The 24,172-nt window shown below is 41.8% G+C and overlaps 1 protein-coding gene across 1 annotated transcript in view; it reads left to right on the forward strand.

Annotated features, from left to right (window-relative positions):
* Positions 1-24,172, forward strand: part of PPM1H (protein phosphatase, Mg2+/Mn2+ dependent 1H) — a gene marked incomplete at its 5' end in the record, with an annotated part of 260,313 nt that continues 236,141 nt past the window's right edge. Inside the window, one exon of the mRNA XM_029955458.1 lies at positions 1-167. Within this exon, the coding sequence (XP_029811318.1) occupies positions 1-167 (167 nt within the window). The remainder of the gene's footprint in view (positions 168-24,172) is intronic.

Below are 24,172 nucleotides of genomic sequence, written 5' to 3' on the forward strand. Positions count from 1 at the left end.
GGCGGCGGCTGCGGAGGCTCGGACCTGCCCCTGCGCTTCCCCTACGGGCGGCCGGAGTTCCTGGGGCTGTCTCAGGACGAGGTGGAGTGCAGCGCCGACCACATCGCCCGCCCCATCCTCATCCTCAAGGAGACTCGGCGGCTGCCCTGGGCCACTGGCTACGCAGAGTGAGTGTAGCGACACCGGCGGCGCCCCTGCGCTCCTCGCGGCCCTTCCCCGCACGGTTCCAGCCCTCCTCGCTCCTTCTTTTCCGGCCCCAGGGCCCTCCAGGGGCTGCCAGCGTTCAGGCCTCGGCGGGGACCTCTTTATTTACACTGGCTATTCCTCTTTTCCCACCACCCCCTTCCCCCAACCCCAAGGACGCAGCGTCTCCAGCCTGAGTATGGGTGGTAGCTGGTGGGTGGCAGCGCTGGACCGTGGGAAAGCCAAGGTTGGACGGGTCTGTGAGTCCGGGGGCTGTGACACTTGGAAGAAAGTGCGTAGAACAGCTTTGCTGAAGTTTGAGGCACAGCAGGGAAATCGAGTATCTGCGCCCACCCTCCCCAGAATCTTTGCGCTACCGCATGAAGTTTGTGGGGTAGATCAGGAGGAGCTGTCGCTGCGCTTCCGTGGGTGGGCGGGGGGCAGTTCGTGTGCAAGGTTGCACATTTGAGAAGGTCTCAGTTTCTCTGGCTTAAGTCTAAGAGCTTGCTCGCTTCTCCTTTAGGAGGTAGTAACCCCCTGCGCGTTCGGTAAATGCCAGCACTATTTCCCACAGTCCTCTGGGAGGGTGAACTTATTTCAGGTGTCTAACGATAGCATTTTGGTAATCAGCTTTGGCGATTAAGCGATCGTTTGAGTGATTTACTATTTCAAGAACTGATTCAGTTATGTTGACGATCTGGAGTGGAATTGGGAAAGGAGGGAGGATTTTAATGGCCTCTCCGCCTCCCCTGCTACTCCTTCCATTGACTGTTAATGACCATCTTATGAATGATAGGATAAGTAGGGTCGCTCCTCCTACTCAGCGTTATGAACTGGGAAATTCGGAAGGTGGCCTTTAGTCGACCAGAAATCAGGGCTTAACAATGACCCGGTGGGTGCACAAGTGCACGCAAAACGCCGGTGCCTGGCACACCTGCCCCTTTTCCTTTAACTCCATCTGCTCCATAGTCTTGGCCCTCCCCTCTCCGCGAACAGCATCGCTCGCTGATTGGTTCACCCGGGAACCAATCGGCTCTCCCGACGCCTGGGCGCTTGATGCTGACCCTGTTCTGGTGGCCCGGATACCCGCGAGCAGGCAGGGTTCCCGACGCCCCGGGTTCCGGTGCGAGACGGGGCTTGCAAGACGCTGTGCTTAGAATCTCAGGTTCTTGTTTCCTTTCCCTTTCATCAAAACGACCTTTTCTCCATGGGCTTTAATAGAAAAGGTGAATAAATGGGGATAGACTACTGGGATATAAAAGATGGTGACAAAAAACGAGAAGGTTGGGTACTAAAACAATAACCATTAACACACAATAAAGGACAAGCCTGGTAGGGAACGTTGTGTGCGGGTAGGTACGAGATAGCCTTATAATTTCCAGGAGAATCCAAAGCAAAGATGAGCACCTGTGTAAGGAAAAAGTGCCTGTTACAACATGCTAGACACCTTTTCTTGAATAAAATTAAAAAAAAATGTTTGAAAGCCCATTTTGATGTATTGGAAGGCAAAACAGCTTGGAATCCTCTGTCCTCCAGTTGTGTAAATTGTGTCCTTGGACCTGCAAAAAATCCTGAACAGCCCAGCCAGTTGTCACTCCAGTGGGTTTCCCAGGGTGAGGGCACCTGTCTGAGGGGCAGAATGTCAAGGAGATAGTAAGTTATGAGAAGTAGGAAGATGTTACAACACATGTGGAAGCTACCTGGACACGTAAAAGGAGGACCTCAAACAGGAAGAAGAGGAAAGGGGAATAAACACTAGTTTCAGAATATTTAGATCCTGTGGCAGGCACATGATATTCTCGGGACTGTAAAGAGTATAAGGGCATCTGACATGAGACATGTAGCAGGGACATGTAGCAGGGACAGATGGGACTTAGGACCACCACCTCCTCCGAGCTGGGCCTCCATTTCCTTAGTTCTAAGAAGTTTGCCTTTTCCTAGACCCAGATGTGAGAGATGTTCAATTTGAAAGTTAGAAACATCACCATAAAATATTTAATTTTAAAAATTAGTTATCAAACGCTCACTGGGTTGAGCAGCTTGGATTCTTGATTTCGGCTCAGGTCCCTATCTCACGGTTGGTGAGTTTGAGCCCCACACTGGGATCTGTGCTTACATCTCAGAGCCTGCTTGGGATTTTCTCTCTCCCTCCCCACTCATACTCTCAAGTGCGTGCTCTCTCTCAAAAATAAATAACTAGACATTAAGAATAAAGAGTAGGTTAAAGTATTAAAAAATTAGTTACAAGACTGTACCTACTTGTGAATTCAAGCAAAGACCTGTATGTCTACAAATGTAGGTACCCCCTGCCCCCCACCAACTCCCCTTAGGGTTAGTATCCTTTAGTGTTTGGTGTGGTGTGTGTGTTTTTCTAGATTTCTTTGAATGCACTCATAAATATGTGTCATGTGTTTCTTTTTTCTTCCCAAGATAGACTCTTACTAATAACGTTACTCTATAGCATTTTCAGAAAACACTATGTCATGGACTTTATTCTGAGTCAATAAGTACAGAATTACCTCATTCTTTTAAAATATATACATAGTACCAATAATAGCTAACAGAGTTGATGCTTACCCTTTAGTGCTTTCATTGTTTCCAGATTTGTATCCTATCATTTGATTCTTACTGCCTACTTTTAGGGTTGTTATAACACTTTCATTTTCTATAAAATGGAATATATATATGTAAAACAGGACACAGAGGCAACAAATGATTAAGCAACTTTCCCAGAGTTCTGTCACCTTAGCAGAGCTTGTATTTGAACCCAAACATGATTCTACAGCTCACAATCCCAAACCGCCTCCTTTCAGTGTACTAGACTGTGGTGCATTTATGTTTACCCAGGATTAACCACTATTCTCTTGCCCCATCCCTTTGTCAGATGCACTGTACCACTTCCTCAAACCTTGAACTGTACTTACTCTTCCTGAAAAAAACACATCCTGAATGATCAAAATGGCTGAAATAGGGAAGGGGAGAGAAAGATCTGTAGGGCTGTGATCAGAGGCTGCCACCAGTAACACTGCCTGTTACTATAGTATCTCATGGAAGGAGGAATTCCCTTTGTTCTAGAAGGTACCTGAGATAGAATTGGTAAGGAGATTGCTCAGAGAGTGGGGATCAGGGGATGCAGTGAATCAGGGTCTGAATCAGAAGTGGTTTGCTTACCTTTCCAGAAAGTGAGCTACTTTCTATGTCTTCCCTGACCTTTTAGGAACAATTGAACTCTAGGGCTGACCTTTTAGATGGTAGAAGAAGTGTTTTATTTCTTGCCACTTCTTGTTAATCCTTTTCAAGAAGAGATTCTCCATAGGTTATAGGCCTAGAGAATTAGCTTAAGAAATCCTTGTAAGACTTGAGGATCCAGAAACTGAAGACCCTCACTTATTAATTCAGTATTTATTGGCATTGTGCTGAGTGGAATTTCCTGGTTCATCAGAAAGCTTTCTGTTTTGACTGAAGTGTTTAGCCATTTGACGAAGGGCTATATACTAGGTTATAAGGCTCTGTAAAGTGTTACAGTTACAAATAACATCCAGAGTTCATAAAAAATGCATTGAACTGTTTTGTTTTTTTAGTTTGGCTTTGAAATTATGGATTTAGACTGTTAGATCTGCTGAGAGAGAGCCCATGGAAAACAACAGTTTTACCCAGAGACCCCACAGGACTGCTACTTCATTTCTCTCTCCACAACTTTAAACTTTAAAAAAAAAAAAATTTAAGCTGATCTATTTTTTGACAGAGCGAAAGAGTGAGTGCGCCAGCAGGGGGAGGGGCACAGAGAAAGGAGGATGGAGGATCTGAACTGGGCTCTCTGCTGACAACAGAGAGCCTAATGTGGGGCTTGAACTCATGAACTGAGAGATCATGGCCTGAGCTGAGGTTGGCTGCTCAACCCACTGAGCCACCCAGGCATCCCTCGCCACAACTTTAAATCTGACCCAATTGGTTTCTGTGCTTCAGGGACCTGGAAGTTGGTTCAGTTTTTAATGGATTTTCACTTCTTCCCAGTTTGTCTAACCTTTCTCTCATCAGTGATCAGCTGGACCTAGAAAAAGTGGTGGATATGAAGTTTGTGCCCGAAACTACCACAGGAGAAAATACCAGAGAATTATAGTATTCTGCATATGAAAGCATCATATTCATGTTTTTGTCAGTGATAAATTTTTGTTTGTATGGAAATAATTACAGCAGAATTTTACTCATAGCTACAACTATACAATTTTCTTTATTCCCCCCTACTAAATTTCTTATAAAAGTGATGCAGGCATGGGTACAGAAAAAAGCTACTTTCAAGTTCTTTGTGTTTCACAGTGTTCAAAATTGTGATGAAATAGCCTTGTTGAAATCTAGCAAATAGCCTACACATTTTAGATTTGTTTTGGAATCCGGAGGCTGTTCTGTCTCCCTAGCTGTTGACACTGATTAACAGTCACCAATACATCCCGTTGGTTGTCTGTGCGGTTGTGAGATCAACCACTGTTTCTGTCTTAATCCAAAGCTCAGAAATCCCCTGGCCTTTCTTTTATTTCTGACCTCATCTAGCACACCCACCCCTCTTACTCCTCTTAGCAGAGCTCCTGCCTGGCAACTTCCTGTTTAACTTTGACAGAAGAATCTTGAGGTTCTCCACTTCTTCTGTAAAGATAAAAAGAAATGGATTGTGGAGGGGGCATCTCCTTTAACAAAACTCTCCATAGCACCTATTTGCAGATGAGTTGAAAGTTCAGAGTGGCCTAAAGCATGTCACCTGCCTTTTGGCAACCTGCAGGAGGTAGTCACTTCCGATTTTAAAGCAGGTGGTTAAGCTCCCCTCTATTTTTCAGATTTAACATAATGAAGTCTTCCCCTCTGGGGTGGAGCTTCTGGGCTGTCCCTTCCTTCAAAGACTAGTGATGCTTCGGGCAGAGGATTTAACCATTCTGAGGGGTTGTGTTTATCCTGTGTTTCGGTTTCAGTTAGGTAGACATCTCTGATATTTCTCTCCCACACAGTACTTCTTAACTATGGTGACAGTAGTACTGGCTGATAAATTAAAACTGACTGCGTACTATAATTGTTTTCTAAAAATATATTGTTGAGGACAAATTTTCATTGAGATATAATTGACATTAATTTCAGGTGTGTAGCATAATGATTCCATATATGTATATATTGTGAAATGATCACAATAAGTCTAGTTATCACCCATCACCACACATAGTTACAGATCTTGTGCATGATGAAAACATTTGAGATTTGCTCTTAGCAACTTTCAAATGCACAGTACAGTATTATTAACTGTAGTCATCATTCTGTGGATTACATTGCAGGACTTATTTTATAGCTGAAAGTTTATACCTTTGGACCACCTTAACCCATTTTTGCATACCCTGCCAATAGTTCACCAATTTTTTCTCTGTATCTAGGAGTTTGGTATTTTTTAAAGATTTACACACATGAGTGAGATAAAGTATTTCTCTCTGACTTGTTTCACTTAGCATAATGCCCTCAAGGCCCATCCATGTTCTCACAAATGGCAGGATTTCCTTTTGTATGGCTGAATAATATTCCACTGGGTGTATATATTGTATAGAAAGCATATATATAAAATATACATGATACACATAGATACATACATACACACCACATTTTCTTTATCTATGCCTCTATCAATAGGCAATTAGATTTTTTCATGTCTTAACTATTGTAAATAATGCTGCAATGAACATGAGAGTGGAGGTATTTTTTTGAGTTAGTGTTTTCCTTCCCCTTACCTAGAAGGGGAATTGCTGGATCATATGGTAATTCGATTTTTAATTTTCTGAGCAACTTCCATACTGTTTCCCATAGTGTACCAATTTACATTCCCACCAACAGTGCACAAAGTTTCCCTTTTTTCCCCCACATTCTAACCAGGACTTCTTATTTCTTGTTCTTTTGATCATAGCCATTCAAACAGCTATAAGTTGGTATCTCATTGTGGTTTTAGTTTGCATATCCCTGAGGATTAGTGATGTTGGGTACCTTTTCATGTTGGACATCTGTAGGTCTTCTTTGGAAAAAAAATAGTCCACTCAGATTCTCTACCCATTAAAAAAAATCAAATTTTTAAAATTTTTATTTTTTTGCTATTGAGTTGGATGAGGTTTTTTAAAATATATTTTGGATATTAACCCCTTATCAGTTATATAGATTGCACATATTTTTTTCCATTCAGTAGGGTGCCTTTTCATTTTGTTCATGGTTTTTCTTGCTGCGCGGAAGCTTTTTAGTTTGAATAGTCTCACTTGTTTGTTTTTGCTCTTGTTGCCTTTGCTTTTTGGTGTCATACCAAAAAATTGTTGCCAAGATCCATGTTAAGGATCTTTTATGTTTTCTTCTAGGAGTTTCATGGTTTCAGCAAGCATTCAGTCTTTGATCCATTTTGAGTTAACGATTGTGCCTGCTGTTTGATAGGGATCCAGTCTCATACTTATGTGGCTGTCCCGCCGCTTAGTCAAGAGACTGACGTTTCCCCATTGTGTATTCTTGGCTCCTTTGTCATAAATTGGCCATATAGGTATGGGTTTATTTCTGGGTTCTCTGTTCCATTTATCTCTGTTTTTATGCCAATACCATGCTATTTTAATTACTATGGCTTTATAATAGAGTTTGAAGTCAGGAAGCGAGATGCTTCCAGTTTTGTTCTTTTTTCTCGAGATAATGTTTGGCCATTTGGGGTCTTTTGTGGCTCCATACATATTTTAGAATTGTTCTATTTTTGTGAAAAATGTCACTAGAATTTTGATACAGGGATTGCATTGAATCTGTAGATTGCTTTGGGTAGTGTGGACATTTTAATAGTATTTTTCTAATCCATGAGCATGGAGTGTCTACCATTTGTATTTTCTTCATTTTCTTTCATCAGTGTCTGATAGTTTTTAGTGACAGTTCTTTCACTTCTTTGGTTAAATTTATTTCTAAGTATTTTATTTTTTGGTATGTACTTGTAAATGGAATTGTTTTCTTAAGTTCTCCTTCTGATGGTTAATTATTAGCGTATAGAAATACAAATGATTTTTGTATATTGATTTTGTATCTTGTAACTTGACTGCATGTGTTTATTCTAACAGGTTTTTGGTGGAGTCTTTAGAGTTTTCTGTTTATATCACATGATTTGCAAATAGTGACAGTTTTTGAGTCTTCCTTTCTAATTGAGATGCTCCTTCTTTGCTTTCCTTCCTCCTTCCTTCCTTTCCTTCCTTCCTTCTTTCTTTCCTTCTTTCTTTTTTTCTGCCTAATTGTTCTAGCTAGGACTTCCAGAACTGTGCTGAATAGAAGTGGTGAGGGGCACATGGGTGACTCAGCCAGTTAAGCCTCCCACTCTCGGTTTTGGCTCAGGTTATGATTTCACGGTTCTTGAGTTTGAGTGCCACATTGGGCTCTCGCTGACAGTGCAGAGGCTGCTTGGGATTCTCTCTCTCCCTCTCTCTCTTCCCTTCTCCTGCTCACTCTCTCTGTCTCTTTCAAAATAAACAAACTTAAAAAAAAGTGGTGAGAGTGGACATTCTTGTCTTGTTCCAAATTTTAGAGGAAGAACTTTCAGCTTAGCACCAGTGATAGGATGTTAGCTTTGGGCTTGTTATAGATGGCCTTTATTACATGGAGATATATTACCTCTGTACATTTTTTATTGAAAGCTTTTATCAGAAATGGATACTAAATATTGTCAAATGCTTTTTCTCCATCTATTGAGATGATCATATGATTTCTTCCCTTCATTTTGTTACTGTGTATTATATCAAACATTTGTGTATATCAAACAATTCTTGGACCCCTGGAATAAATCCTACTTGATCATGGTGTATGATCCTTTTAATGTGTTGTTGAATTCAGTTACTTAATATATTATTAGTTTTGCATCTATGTTCATCAGGAATATTGGCCTCTAACTGTCTTTTCTTGTGGTGTCCTTATCCGGTTTCAGCATCGAGGTAATGCTGGCTTTGTAAAATGTATTCGGAAGTGTTCCTTCTTCTGTTATTTGGAAGTTTGAGAAGGAAGGACAAATTACTTTTGAAAGGAAGATGTCTTTTAATTGTAGATGTTTGGTTGTTGTTAGAGTTGTCTTTATGCTTTTTCCTGGTTTGTCTAATTGGAACAGAGGATTAATTCCCTCCCCCCTTAAATTTATGCCATCTTCTTTCAGGAAGTAAACACTTCATCTTCCATTGTCTCAGGAAAGGAGTGGGATTCCTACTGTGTGTCGGTACGGGTCCTGTTCTGGGCCCATAATATAAGGCCTAGTCATTGTCCTCAAGAAAATCTTTATGTCATAGTCTTTCCCCTTTAGTGTCATTCTTTGAAATTAAAGTGAAATCATGGATTAATAAGGTTGAAAGAGGCCAGCATTGGAGAAGAGGGTGCAGGGAGGGCATTTGTTTTATTTTTAATGTCTTAATGCTTCTGGGAAATTTCAAATCTCAGCATTTGGAGCCTTTAAGTCCTACTAAGGAAGTGAACTGTTCTTTCCAGCAAATGTTGTAGCTATCAAGTTCTCTGTACCTGAAGCTCCCAAGACCTTTATACATAACTATATAAAGGTAACTTACTATAACACTTGTTAAAATGGTAAGGAATATTTTATTCAAGACTATTGCAATAGGGACATTTAATTTTTTTATTAAAATTTTTTTAATGTTTATTTTCAAGAGAGAGGGTAGAGGGGCAGAAAGAGAGGGCGACTGAATCCAAAGCAGACAGGCTCCAGGCTCTGAGCTGTCAGCACAGAGCCCAACGCAGGTTTGAACTCATGAGCTGTGAGATCATGACCTTAGCCGAAGTCAGACACTCAACCAATTAAGCCACCTAGGTGCCCCAAGGGCATTTTAATAGAGGAAAAGAGATCAGACTCCATTCCAATACAGCGAAGACAGCTGGGAATTTATAGCCGATGAGCAGAGTGAGGACATTAGTGAGTGGAAAATTACTAAGAGACCTCATGGGTAGGGGAGATTCTTGTTGAAGACAGGTCAAGGGAGAGGAGAAAATTGATCAGGTATGAAAAGTGATCAGATTTGACTGCTATGTGGGGGCCTAAAGAACCAAATCTATTATCTGCTATTACCAACATTTCATGAAATAAAGGATATTTAAAAACCAGCTCAGTTCATGATCCCACGGTCCTGGTATTGAGCCCCTATGTGGGGTTCATGCTGAGAGTGGAGCCTGCCGGAGGTTCTCTCCCTCCCTCCCTCCACCCTCTCCCCCCTTCATTCTCTCTCTCTCTAAAGAAAGAAGAAAGAAAGAAAGAAGAGAAGGGGCAAATAATCTCAGCAAAAAGCAGTTAAAAATTTTTTTTTAAATGCTATGATAATTGCTATTTTTTCTTTTTTTTTAAGGGAGAAAGAGAATCTTTAAAAAAAATTTTTTTAATGTTTTTAATTTATTTTTGAGAGACAGAGACAGCGAAGCAGGGGAGGGTCAGAGAGAGAGGGAGATACAGAACCCGAAGCAGGCTCCAGGCTCTGAGCTAGCTGTCAGCACAGAGGCCGACGTGGGGCTCAAACCCATGAACCGTGCGATCATGACCTGAGCCAAAGCCAGACGCTTAAATGACTGAGCCACCCACGTGCCCTGATAATTGCTGTTTTTCTAATTTTCCACAGACCCATAAAACTACATATTTTAGCTGCCCTAGAGGATTCCTAAGGCATTTTCCCATTATAAACTTGGCGAGTTTCTGGGGTTAGGCTTAGAACCAGTGTCTTTCTTATAGGCTGAAGTCTTTCCATTGGGGCCTACTGTCATCTTTATTGTGATTACAGTTTTGAATTATTTTTCCCCAGCACTTGATTATGAAAATTTTCAAACATGCAGCAAAGTTGAAACCATTATACACTTAGCACCCATCTGGCCACCATCCAGATTCTTCAATGCACATATTGCTGAATTTGCTTAATCATTTGCCTAGCCATCAGTCTGTTATTGTTATTTTTAAGTGTATGTTTCCTTCAGTCCAATGGCTTTGATTTCATGGTATTAAGGTATTTTCCACAGTAAATTAAAAATTAGGTTTGAGTAGCTATGACATTCTCAATGGAGAGAACCACCAAACAATTGGGTCATCACCCACGCGTGGGAAGCCAACCCAGATTTAACTTCTACACCCTTGGCACCCTACAAATGATTCCCCAGTCCGTATGCTTGCCGTACCTTAGCATTCACATACTGAGAGCTTCAGATGGGCTCCGACTGAAAATGAGAAATAGATGACCTATCACTTTGCTGTGCTCCTGTTTAATTAAATCAGTAGATATTTGCTTAAAACTGAAGTTGTCACTGTTGTCAGCTGGTGGCCAGCCAGGTGAATACTGTGAGAAGTAGTCTGTTTTGTTAAGACTTTGGAAGGTGTTGCCTGAGAAGTGCTGATGATAAATAAAGACACCGTTGTGCTGTTTTCCTTATTTCTGAGATAGATGTCTGCTAGGAGGCTTAGTACCTGTCTAATTACTCTCTTTTTCTGGGATGGATCCATCTGTTGGGTTTTCTGTAGTGTGAATCCATAGTGCTTTTTTTTGTTATACTGTTTCTGACCTATGTTTACCGCTATCTAGAGAAAACTAAGTGCTTACCTGCCTGTATTTTCTATGTGGCCTTTGCGCCTCCCTATTTATGAGCAAGAATGATGATGCCACCAATTACATCTGTATAGCTCTCGATGACTATTAAGGTCCCGCCACATGCACTATTAAATGTAAGCATCTGTTCTCCATGTATAATACAAGAGGAGAGTGAGGCTCAGAGAGAACCCAGCTTGCTTTAGAATCTGATACAGTCCCATGATTCTGGTGACCATCCTGGAATCACTGAACTTGATCATTCACTGTGTGAAGTTACTCATTAATAAAAAAGACCTCTTATTCCCATACACAAAATGTCACAACAGAGTAAATAAATATCTTATTACTCAAAGGAAATTAATAAGGCTTAATCACCAGGTGGCTTCAAATCGCATATTAGCACATCAAGTTTTATACAGAAGAATGCTTTTCAAAGTTTTGAAAAATAGTCCTATTGAGTATAACAGATAGTTAGTATATATATATATATATATAGTATATGTGCATGTGCTGAGAACAACAGTCCAGATCTTGCCAAATTACCGTCGTAACTTCCAAGTGCCTTTTTTCATGTTTTAATGTTTTTGGAAACCATATAAATCTTAAAACCAACCTGTACATTTTATGTGGTAATATTTTTCTAAAGTTAATCAATCCTATGTTGCATTATCAGTAGCTACTTAGAAGTAGGTAATATACTTAGAAATTCGGGATGATGGGGCACAAATCATAAGTCAAGTATTATAAGGGATCCTCTCTTAAAATGTAATTTGGGGGGCCCCTGGGTGGCTCAGTCGGTTAAGTGTACAACTTCGGCTCAGGTCATGATCTCACCGCTTGTGGGACTGAGCCCGGAGTCAGGCTCTGTGCTGACAGCTCAGAGCCTGGGGCCTGCTTAGGATACTGTGTCTCCCTGTCTCTCTGACCCTCCCCCACTCACACTCTCTCTCTCTCTCTCAAAAATGAATACATGTTAAAAAAATTAAAAAAAAAAATGTAACTTGGGAGTCCTATTGCCTAAGTTCTTTTACAAAACAGAATCAAATTTTAATTTTTTTTTAATATTTATTTTTTAGAGAGAGAGTGCGAGTTGGGGAGGAGCAAAGAGAGAGGGAGACCCAGAATCCGAAGCAGGCTCCAGGCTCTGAACTGTCAGCACGGAGCCAAAGAGAGGGCTGGAACTCAAGACTGTGAAATCGTGACCTGAGCTGAAGTCAGCTGCTCAATCAACTGGGCCACCTAGGCAGGCCCAGAATCAAGTTTTAGTGGGACTTTTTTCAGTTAGTGGACTTTGGGGTGCCAGCAAGTCTGGAACACTGGTGTAGCATTTTTTTCTGGTCCTTGGCCCCATGGGCTCCTGCAAGGACTGTCTTGTGGCACGCATGCGTCAGTGACTTAACCTGAGTCAGGCCTAATGGAGCCTTGCTGGTTGGGTAGTGCCATTAATCACCACAGGGCTGTGGGGCAAACAGAGAGATCAATTATTGGCCAAGCTGAGAGAACCAAAGTGGTTCGTGCATTCTCCTGTCCTTTAAGTAAGTTGACAAATAAACATTTAAGCTGTTAAAAAAGGATGCCTCTTTACTTTGGGACCTTTTTCATGTAAGTATAGGAAGGAAAAAAATCTCAAGTGATCAATTGATCTTTTTAAAAATAAAAATGTGGATTATTGAATTCCTGTATGTAAGTGATCTGCTGTGGTGTGCTAGTAGCCATTCTGTGCCTTTTTGAACATTGACAGATTATGTTTAGAACACACAGCTGGCGAAAATAAATGTTGAGTAGGAAGCAAATTTTAAGGTACAGTGAATATGAACAGCACGTAAGAGGATGTGAGGGGTGGGAGGGAACCAAACTGGCATTCCTGTAGAAAGAACTATGAAGAGGACTTTTTCTTTTTTAATGGAAAAGAGGAAATAACTACAATGTTTTGTTGCAAATAAATAGCTTACAAGGATGAACTCTAAAATACATGCTTGGGGAAAAATGGAGAGCAGTTCTGTCAGCCTTCTAGGATGGCCTTCCACCCTGTAAAGTCGGGTTTCTAGTAGAGCCAAAGAGCAGCTTACACAGCATCTTGGCTCCCTTCCCTGCGATCATTACTAATGGGGCCCTGCTGCCCTGTTGTTAGAACCAGGTGTCCAGAGCCGCCGGTGATGCGGCGCAGCAGCAAAGGGGGAGAAAAGAGTTGGCAACTCAGACCACAGCAGCTGGTGTTTAATTTTTAAGATATCCAGGAGTCAGATGGGAATTACATGGGCCCATAGTTAAAGCCCTGCCTCCCCTCCTGTCCCTGCGTTCCAAGTGACGCGGTCAGTGCTGACAGGTGGCCCTATCCGCCAGGCACACCACCTGAAGCCCCGCCCGCCTGATGCATGGCCACCCTCAGGCGCCACGGGGTGTCCTGGGCTTCAGTGGAGCCCTGCATCTCATCCATTTCTGGTTCCCAGCCTCTTTGCTCTCTTGGACCCTTTTATTTATGTATTTTTCTTGGATGTGTCCCTTTGTGAACGATTTTCACCAGCCACATCCTATCTTTTTCATCAGCAGGAAGAGTGAATGTGACGATGATCACATTGAACGGGTAACATTTCTGCTGAAAGCAAAGGATTAACTGTGGTTTCAGTGTGTGTGTCCTTATTGTCCACATTATGTTCCCCTAGGTACTTCTGTACTTCAGTGCTTAAGGCAGTACTTGAGGTTTCCTCTCGCTACCTTCCCGGATGCCTTAGGAGCCTGGACCAAAGCTGACACTCTCCCACCAGGCTTGGCGTCTGCCCCAGCCCTGGGTTTGCAGCCACGTGTGCTCAGATTCCTGTCCAGACGGTGTTTTGTTTGGGGTTCAGATGTGTAACACCTTCCTTGAGTATGTCATTTCAGAGTTTCTGATGTCCTTCTCCTTGTTGAAAACTACGTTTTAATAGTTTTCTTGGCTCGCAGAGTGCTGCAAGTTGCTGGAGAGGCCTGATACTTGTCAGCTGCAAGTTTAATTAAACTCGTGCTGAGAATACTATCCTTTTTTTCTAGCAGAGTTTTGACCCTTGGGCAAAAATTTATCTTGCAAAACAATTTCTATCCACTGACTACGAGTGAGAAGAATTTAAAAACATCTTTAGCTATGTATTAGCCTGTCAAGATGGAGAAAGGCCTTGATTAGTCAGGAACACAGAATTAATTTTTTTAAATAATGTACTGTTTTTTTTTTCTCCTTGCAGACTTGATATGCGTTCATTGTAGCACTTCCAATTCTCCTAAATACTATGAAGAATATAAATCCTATCACTCATAATTAACTTAAGTTGAGAATGTGTGTGTATCTCTACATTTGTATTTATAAAATGGGACAACTCTATATAAGGATTAGTAGTTCTTCCACTGCAAATAAAGTGTCCATGTATATAAATATACTGTCAATTTTAATAGCATTATATCCCACTTATGGTTTTAACATACATTCTGTTTTTATTGGTAATAAATTTTTTTTACTATTAAGAGTCCTGAGATAAATAACCATATATGTTTATAATATTTATAAAATATTTATAATTTCATTTCATTTTTAATGAAAAAAAAATTTTAAGTAGGCTTCATTCCTGGTGTGGAGCCAGTGTGGGGCTTGAACTCACAAGCCTGAGATCAAGACCTGAGCTGAGTTCGAGTTGGATGCTTAATTGACTGAACCACCTAGCTGTCCCTAGATAAATTTTTGTTAAGCCATAATTTGAAAGGTGACATTTTCCTGGGGAAAACGTGCAAAGTGGACTTTCCCAGTGTTTCTAGTGACATTATTGAATAGTTTGAAAAGATCAATATTTTGATTGAAAATTGTATTTGAAAAATGTTAGTTACGTATTTTATTTATTTATTAAGAATCTTTTAATGTTTGTTCCATTTTTGAGAGATGGAGAGAAACAGAGCATGACTGAGATAGGGGCAGAGAGAGAAGGAGACATAGATTCTGAAGCAGGCTCCAGGCTCTGAGCTGTCAGCACAGAGCCCTACATGGGGCTCGAACTGACGAACCGCGAGACCCTGACCTGAGCTGAAGTTGGACGCCCAACCGACTGAGCCAACGAGGTGACCATATGTACTTCATTTTTAACTACTTTACCACAGTAGTGTTTTGGTAAGCCAGGCTTACTGATTTAAGAACCATTATTGCTGCTTTTTTTATATTTAGGATTGAGCTTTATAAAAATGACCCTTCAGGACTAGCATAAGACCCTACTCTGAATGATTCTGTCTTCAGAGCTAAAAACACTCATTTCCTGTCATGCCTTTGAGAGATAATCAGTGACAGCTCTTGATTTTACTTAATTGTTTTAACTTTGACTGAATAATCTTGAGGGAATGTGGACTTTGTCCTATATATTTTAATTTCTCCAGCACTTAATATAGAGTCCTTTACATGAATACTCAAATATCACATCGACCTGAAGTAGTAGACATATCGATATAGTTCCCCTAATTTCAAATGAAGGAAAAATCACCATTGTTCTATAGGCTAGTTTCAAAAAATGTGCCCAACTCCTGAGAATCAACAATTAACACAGCACTAGTACGTTTCCTTTATCTGCTCAGATATTTGTTGGAGGCATTCATGGTTTTCTCTGCATTTGGACTTCCCTGTGCAGAAACAAGGGAAAAACATATCTAGCTTTCTGACTCAGTGACTGGTAATGTTAAGTCTGTCTGTCTGGAAGCTGAATTCAGAAGTCCATTGACGTTTCTGAACATTACTGTTGCTTTTTCTGCCCCCATCTGCTCAGCACTTTTTTCCTCTATTTTCTTTGTAGTATTTTTGGTATATTCATAAGGCAACTGCTCATTAATCCTTTCTCTGTGTACAAGCTAAGGCATTATTGAATTAGGCACAATCTAATTTAGTTCGTCTCTGGATTGGATAATTTATGCTAAAACTTGCTGTTTGCTGTTGAATCAGAAACTCAAAGTCACGCAAGGTAATTGGCCCATTTCCATCTCTTTCGAACTCCAAGCCAGTAACTTCTTATTTAAAGTCACGTACATGTTGATATGAGCTTGTTAGTCTGTATTAAATTTTAATTTCATTAATTTCTATTCCTGTGTTGGTATTGGTTCTTCAGCTGACCCTGAAGAGCTTTTATTTTTTGTCAGCTATATATAAAAATGATATTTACTAGAAGTTAAAAGTGGGAAAATTTTAAGATATTTATAATTTCAATTCATTTTTTAATGAATAATATTCACTTATAAATCTCCCTAGAGTCTGGGTTAATAGAAGACAGTTGGATTCTTATTTGCTTCTGCCTTTAATCTGTTATACCGTCAAACTCATGAGTAAATGCCACTCATACTCAAGGAGAAAAGGAGAGTTAAAAATGAAAGGAACACCATAGCATGATGGTGAAAATTGTTCTTGAAAGGGTCTGGGAGACTCCAGCCGTGCTTGAGAAGTGCTGGTGGGGGGAATGTCAGCACAACTTTCTATCTTTTTTTTTTTTTTTAAGTTTGTTTATTTTAGAGAGAGAGAGAGCAAGAGAGAGCGCAAGGGAAGGACAGAGAAAGGAAGAAAATGGATACCAAGCAGGCTTAGCACTGTCAGCACAGAGCCTGACACGGGGCTTAATGTCACAAAGTGTGAGATCATGACCTGAGCCAAAATCAGGAATTGGATGCTAAGCTGACTGAGCCACCCAGGCGCCCCTCGATGTGATTTCTTGAACTATGTTTTACAGATAGAGAAACTTAGCCCATTTTTAAAAAGTGCTTGGGGGCACCTGGGTGGCTCACTTCAGCGCAGGTCATGATCTCACAATCCGTGGGTTCGAGCCTTGCGTCGGGCTCTGTGCTGACAGCTCGTAGCCTGGAGCCTGCTTCGGATTGTGTCTCCCTCTCTCTCTGCCCCTCCCTTGCTCACTTGCTGCTCTGTCTCTCAAAATAAAATGCATTAAAATAACATTTAAAAAAGTTATCGTTGGAATATAGTTCTTTCAGTTCTGACATAAATGTTTGTACTGATTCTGGAGTTTACTTTTCCACACTCTCTATGGTATTTCTCCCAGATGTGGGGGGTACTTTGTCTTCTCCAGAGGGCCTGAGTGTCATGTATGTTTGGGCTGTTTAAGACTACTGGACAGTTGAGGGTTATATGACTCATTTTTAACATAATAAAAACTGGAAGCAAGGATTTGCTATAGAATATAAGTCTTCGGTAAAATACAAATCTTAAGTTGATGGTACTTCTGGGATTATTATTTTTTATTTTTTAAATGTTTAATTTTGAGAGAGAGGGAGGGAGGGAGAGAGAGAGAGAGAGAATGAGAACAGGGGAGGGGCAGAGAGAGAGAGAGAGGGAAACACAGAACTTGAAGCAGGATCCAGGCTCTGAGCTGTCAGCACAGAGTCTGACGTGGGGCTCGAACCCATAAACCACAAGATCATGACCTGAGCCAAAGTCAGATGCTCAACCAACTGAGCCACCTGGGAACCCTGAAAAGGGTTATTTAGTAGTATCATGGCAGTGGATTTTGTTTTTGGGGGGGGGTTTGGGTTTTTTTTTGGTTTTTGTTTTTTGTTTTTGGGGGTTTTTTTTTTTTTGGTCTTTGTTTTGTTTTGGTTTTTGGTCTCATTACCATGCATTTACCATAAATGTCACATGGGATAAGGAGCAAAATACGCAGAGGCTTTAACCTTAAATGCTTACACTCTTGTTAGGATGATAAATTCATGAAAAGATGAAAATCTATGCATGGTGTGAAGAGAAGTAGGATGTTCTCAGAGAAGATTAGTACTTTGAAGAGGCAGCTTGAGGTCGTCTTGGCTCTTCTCCTAACCGACTTGTGGCTTCAGCAAGCTGCTTCACTTTTTTAGCATTCATTTGGCTTATTTATAAAGTTAGGTCATTGCCTCTGACTCTGAGGTGCTGAGAGAATAAGTGTAAGTAGTAGCATAATGGACGTTGTATGCTGATTAGTTCATCTCAGCTGACTTTGACGTAGGATGCTTGTATACAGTTCATAAAAAGTAATGCTTTATCATTTGCCTTATTTTGCTTTATCTTAAATCTCTGAAGCATCTGTTTGCTGAATATGTATTATAGCAAAAGGTGGAAGTGAATTGAAAATTTAATTACATTTGACTTCATGATACAAACTTCTAGATCTAACAGAAGGATAAAACCAAGAATTATATATATAGTGGTAAGTTAGCCTCTTTTCTGGGGAGCTGCCTGCTCTCCCCACCCTACAGAACAGTGAAGGAATGAATGCTAAGCATAGTGGCTCAGCCAGTTAAGCATCTGACTTCTTCAAGTCATGATCTCCTGGTTCATGGGTTCTAGCCCCGTGTCAGGCTCTGAGCTGTCAGCACAGCCTTGGATTCTCTCTCTCTCTCTCTCTCTCTCTCTCTCTCTCTCTCTCTCTCTCTCTCTCTCTCTGCCCCTCCTCTGCATGCATACATACTTGTGCACTCTCTCTCTCAAAAATAAATGTTAAAAAAAATAGCCTATCATGGATTAAAAGGAACTAAAGTCTTAGGGTTTTCCCCTTGAATTCTTTTAAGACTAATGATGTAGTTACTTTATCTGTCCAGAAAAGTTGTGATTTGAAGTGTTTAGAAGGAGAAATGATTCAACGTTTTATCAATGAAGCAGGTAAAATTACGGTGGTGAGAATTCCAACATAATTGGTTCCTGCTTTTTCCACCCAGTCCTTTCTTGAGGCATGATTCAGTTACAGCCAAACTATAATTTGTAAAGTATGTGGATGTCTGAGTAGTGTCTATAAAAGTGTTTTTTTTTTAATGTGAAATTGGTTGAAATCTTTGGATCCTTCCAGCAAAAAGGAATGAAGATCATAGCCAGTTTTGGATTTTGTCTGTCCATTAGCCTGAGGGTGGGTGACCTGAGGACATCTCCAAAGTTCTCAGAATTGTGCTGTCACTTGGTGCAGCAGAGCTAATGTCCTTTGCTTTGGCAGTTAAATTGCTGTGGAAAGCAGCTGTACTTGATGTAATTTTAATCAATACCTTGTTCTTCTATGTGGCCCTGTAGCTACTGTACCACTCTATTCTGCTCAGCATCTCTGACCTAAGAGAAAAGGACACAAGGTCTTGCTTAAAGATTTGGCTTTGAAAACTCATGTAAGTCAAATTATATTTTAAAAGCACTGGGAAGCTTACCACATGAAATAGGTCACTGTAAGGATCTATTTTCTCCATGTTGGGAACAGTTCTGTTAATCGGTGGTTCTTTCTGAGTTGAACGTTACTAGGCTGCATGCTTCTAAAGTGGAGGATCACTAGTGTCGTGTGCGTTTCAAACATTAACCAGCAGCTGGCCATCATCAATAGCTTCTTGAAGGTTCTCAGGGATAAGTGGTTTAGGATGAGTAGTTGGGACTCTGCCTATGTTGGTTTCCTCCCTAAAGTTCTTTTGATACCCTTTCAGAGTAGATTTATTTCACTTTTCATAACTCTATTCATACCAGGACTGTTTGAACTTCCATTTCTACCAAGGTTATAGGAACTATTCAAAACCAGTTCCCTGTTTTTTTTTCTCATAAAAAAACGCATGCTCTCAGCCTTTGAACTTAAATTATATATCCTTTCCTGAGATACGTTTATGTTTACTACATCTGGAAGCAGTGATTTACCTGTAGAGCTAACTTATACAGTTTATAGGAAACTAGTTATTCCATAAATATGATTGGTTAGGTACTTCTAAGTTGAAGGGAGAACCATCTCCATTTCCTAGCACGTGGCGTTCAAGCTTTTTGGAGTATATTAGAAGACAGACACCAAGAGGAAAACAAAAGATGTTTATGTTATGTTAGTCAAACAGCTTGATTGTTAAAATTAAAGAAAAATCTCCTCAACAGTGCCCATTTTTAATAAGGCATGCTGAGGGCAAGTAAAGCAGATGATTTGAGCTAACTTGGTAACAAAAACAACAAAAAACTTTGTTAATTTCAGTTTTTCAGTCAGTTAACATTTATTAAATTCCCACTGAAAATAAGCCTTTCAAGGTTAAAAAATGTATTCCTGGGGGTCCCTGGGTGGCTCAGTCGATTAAGCGTCTGACTTCAGCTCAGGTCATGATCTCGCAGATTGTGAGGTCAAGCACTGTGTCCCGTGTCCACCTCTGTGCTGACAGCTCAGACAGAGCCTGGAGCCTGCTTCAGCTTTTGTGTCTTCCCCTCTCTCTGCCCCTCCTCCCCTGCTCATGTTTGTTTTCTCTCTCTCTCTCAAAAATAGAATAAACATTAAAGGAAAATATAAAAAATGCACCTGTGTTCAGGAATGTCACAGGTTAGCAAGGGAGGTATTATGTGTGTAACTATAGTACGGTGATCAGCCGTGATACAGGAAGTGATGAAATGCAGCAGAGCCCAGCAAGTCGGAGTGAGGGTCGGGAAGGGCATTAACAAAGTGGACATGGATGAAAACTTGGAGGGCTGGGTAGAGGAGGCAACTAGAGACACAACAGTGTGAGTAAATACAGGGTGGTATGGAAGTGACCATTTCTCGGAATTCGAATAATCTTTTATGACTGTTGGAAGGGATCCATTTGTAGAGGCTTCTCACAGAAGTCCTCACCTGGAGCCTGGAGCACGGAGCACCTGGCACTGGACAAATAATGATGCTCCCTTTCTGTGGAAGGGCCGGTGGAGGGGGGGGGGGGGGGGGGGGGGGCGGGTACTGGAAAAATGTCGATGCTCTTTAGACCTGCCAAGCATAGCCTCTGGAACCTCCCTGTAAGATTTGTGCTTTCCTTTATTATGGTGAGAGAAAGCTGTCTGAATGATGCTTTTGCATTTGGGAATCCTGCTGGGCTACTCTGGGCGAGCTCTCCATTTTGTGTTGGGGGAAGTGGAAGCAAAATGACAGGGGTATCGCTGTTCAAGGAAGACCTGGTGGAGTGAATGGAGGTCTAAGGTGAGTTCGCTGTGGACTACAACTTTCGCTGCTGGAGAGGAGACCAGGTGGAGGCATATATTCCTATCCTTGCTGGTAGGCTGGCCTGGATATGTTCTGCAGAAGCTCGCTGCAGTCTGTGCCAGTGTCACCTGGTGACTGAGTCGCCGAGGAAGTAGAGTGAGTTCTGGATATAGAACTCCCGGAGGCACTGCCCTAAGGCGCAAGGCTGCAGACCCTGCTCTTCGAGCCTGCGCTTGACAAGACCTAAAGGGCCACCGTAATGCTAAGATAGTTTTTTTTTCTGATTCATGACAATTAAAACTTATTCCCGGAAGTGTTGAACTATTTGTTTTTTCTTTAGTGTCAGATTAAAAAAAAAATGCCAAGAGGGCAGGGACAGGGCTGAAATGAAGATTGTGAAGGCTTTTATATATCATGATCAGGAGCTTTAAAAATCAGCAATGAGAAGTCACAGGGATTTTAATTTTAATTTTTTAAATCTTTGTTTATTTTGGGGAGAGCGTGTGAGCAGGAGGGGCACAGAGAGAGGGAGACAGAATCTGAAGCAGGCTCCAGGCTCTGAGCTGTCTGCAAAGAGCCTGATGCAGGGCTCAAACTCACCAACCATGAGATCATGACCTGAGCTGAAGTTGTACGCATAACTGATAGCCGCCTAGGCACCCCGGGGATTTTTTTTGGTAGGTGTTGGGAATGACATAAGAGTTGTATTTGGGAAAAAAATTGGCAGGTGTGGGAGAGAAACAAGTGAAGGTGAGGTGTGATGTTGAGATGAAAGTGGGGAGAGCTGGAGGGCAGCTAGAGGTGAAACTGGGAGGTTGTGGGGAATGATGGAAGGAGGAGGAGGTTTGAGGTGGAGACATGGAGTGCAGTGCTTATGTTTCTCTTGTTCACTTCTCTGCCCACATGGGAGGCTTACACTTTTCTGCTCCCTTTTCATTCGGGCAAGCCCATACCTCTGGGTCTGGCCAGTGTTTTGTGAGCAGAAGTGAAGTGTCACCTCAGACTGAAGCATTTCGTGGCCATTGGAAAACCTTCTGGCCTTGTCTTCCTCTTGTACAATCATGAGGGGGCTGTGCGTCTCACAGGTTGGTGGGGCCTCAGTCAGTACAGTTCCTGTTGGAGTGAAGGGGTGTGTAGCCTGTAGAGTTGTTCATGTCTGTGTTGATCAGCATTTTTTGTATAAAGCCACTGAGACTTGGAGAATGTTTTGTTTTTTGTGTTTTTTAAAAAATATAATTTATTGTCAAATTAGTTTCCATACAACACCCAGTGCTCATCCCAAGTGCCCTCCTCAATGCCCATCACCTGCTTTCCCCTTTCTGCCCCGCACTTGCCATCCACCCTCAGTTTGTTCTCAGTATTTAAGAGTCTGTTATTGTTTGCCTAGACTTGGAGAATGCTTATTCCTGTGGTGTATCCTAGCCTGTCCCGACTACTACGTGGTGGTACTTTGTAGCATATGTTTGTAGATAGAAACTGGTGGAAATGTGTGTCCCATTATATATTTAATAAGTGCTTCTAGAGAAAAAAATCCTGCAACCATGCTGGGTTAGAGTTAAGTGGGTTTCTTTGTAGGGTTTTGAGAGACAGAACAAGCAGGAGGAGCGGAGAGACAGGGAGAGAGAATCTCAAGCAGGCTCTGCATTGTCAGCATGGAGCCCAACACAGGGCTCAGTCCCACAAACTGTGAGATCATGGCCTGAGCCCAAATCAGGAGTCAGATGTTTAACCAATTGAGCCACCCATGTACCCTTATAACTTTGAATACACTGAGGTGAATTTTGAAACTCCAAGCTGAAGGAGATGATGAATTGCTTCTAAGGCCTATCTGACTACAGACTCCTTCAATTCCCTCTCCTTTTTTGATAAGTGCATTTAAAGTTTTGAAGAACAGTTAAGGAAACAGTAGATTACACAATTGTAAGGGTCTAGGTGTGAACTAACTGTGTAAATCAAGAAGAGTCCTTGACAGGAAGGATAGATTTGAGGGAACATTTGAAGGAGGGAGTGGACTGACTGGATATTTAGAGGAACAGTAGGGAGCTTACATTGTTTCAGTTACACCAACTCATTTCTAGTTGATTTCTTAACACTCTCCACAGTGCCCTTGTAGACTTTGTTCCTCTCCGCTAACTATCAGTCCTGTCCTGACCCCCCTTGTGTTGGCAGAGGGTCTGACTTTGTCTCCTTACTGAAACGCTCTTCCCAGGCTCCTTTCCCAGTCCACCTTGGGGTGTCGTCAACATCACCCTTTTTACTCTCTGTTTCAGATGGAGAAATGTTCTCCCAAAAGTGTTCACACCCACCGCCCCCATCACTTACATCATACCTTGTCTTCCATTTCCTCCATTTGTTATTTGTTATTCCTTTCCGTTGCCTACCCTTTGTCTATAGATGTGTTAGGTCCTTGCTGTTGGGTCAGACAACATATTCGCTTTTCCAGTCTGCATCACCCCTTCGGGTTACCAGACACACTCCTGCTCTTTTTTTGTAACCCCTTTATTTCCTTGCTACTCTGTGCCAAGAATGTGTCTGGCCGCCAGGGACACAGAGACCCATTAGATAAGCATCTTCCTACTGGATGACCCATCCGACTCAACAAGCCAGGGCAGCACAGCGTGCTGGGTGTCATGATGGGGGTGCCGAAAGGTCATCGTAGGATGCAGAGCAGGAGCACAGGGATAGGCCATCGATGTGGGAAAAGGCTTCCCACAGGAGAGGAGACAGGGGCCGAGCCTTCAAGAAGTCACCTCGCCAGTGGAGGAGCTGGAGAAGAGAACGAGTGTGGGTACATAGTCAGGTGAGAGTAGGATGCACTTCAGAAACAGGGGGTGGTCCCCGTGAGTGCTTCTGGCCCAGTGCTGCTTAGGAAGATGCTCAGCATTGGTCACCAATGACTTGTTAGTCACAAGGATCACTTTAGAAGGTCGTTCATCCTTCACGTCTTCACTGGAGCAATACCTGTTGCTCTTCACTCTCTAGGCCATGAACTCTTCTATTTCTTAAGTTCTGAAGAACCCTCCTTCTCGTCCTTTTTTCTCATTTTCTAGCCATGTTCCCTTTTCTTAAAAATCTCACGTAAATACTGGTGGATGACCCAAGCCCTCCACCCGCTTCTCTTAACTCTGTTAGCAGTTTTATCCATACGGGCTTTCTTTGGAATTTGGATTTGTCTTCAGCCTTACCTCTCTCCAGAACTCTCCACATGGTCCCCACTGCTGTGACCATCCCTTCGCTGTGCCTGCCGGTATCACATGCTTTGCATGGGTCTGAATTTGTGTTTGTCTGAAATGCGAGTATAAGTTACAGGAGTTGTAAAGGACATGGTAGGTAATCCATGCCCATGTGTCACACAGACTGATGGTCTTTGACAGTACCAGGTGGACGTAGTTGGGTAACGTTGCGACCTCACTGTGCCCGATACCTATGAACAGCTGGGCAACAAATCTGCTTTTAGTTTCTAGAGCTACACTGGTCTGTTAATAA

The sequence above is a fragment of the Suricata suricatta genome, chromosome 10 (genome assembly GCF_006229205.1).
Source record: "Suricata suricatta isolate VVHF042 chromosome 10, meerkat_22Aug2017_6uvM2_HiC, whole genome shotgun sequence".
NCBI classification, from domain to species: Eukaryota; Metazoa; Chordata; class Mammalia; order Carnivora; family Herpestidae; genus Suricata; species Suricata suricatta.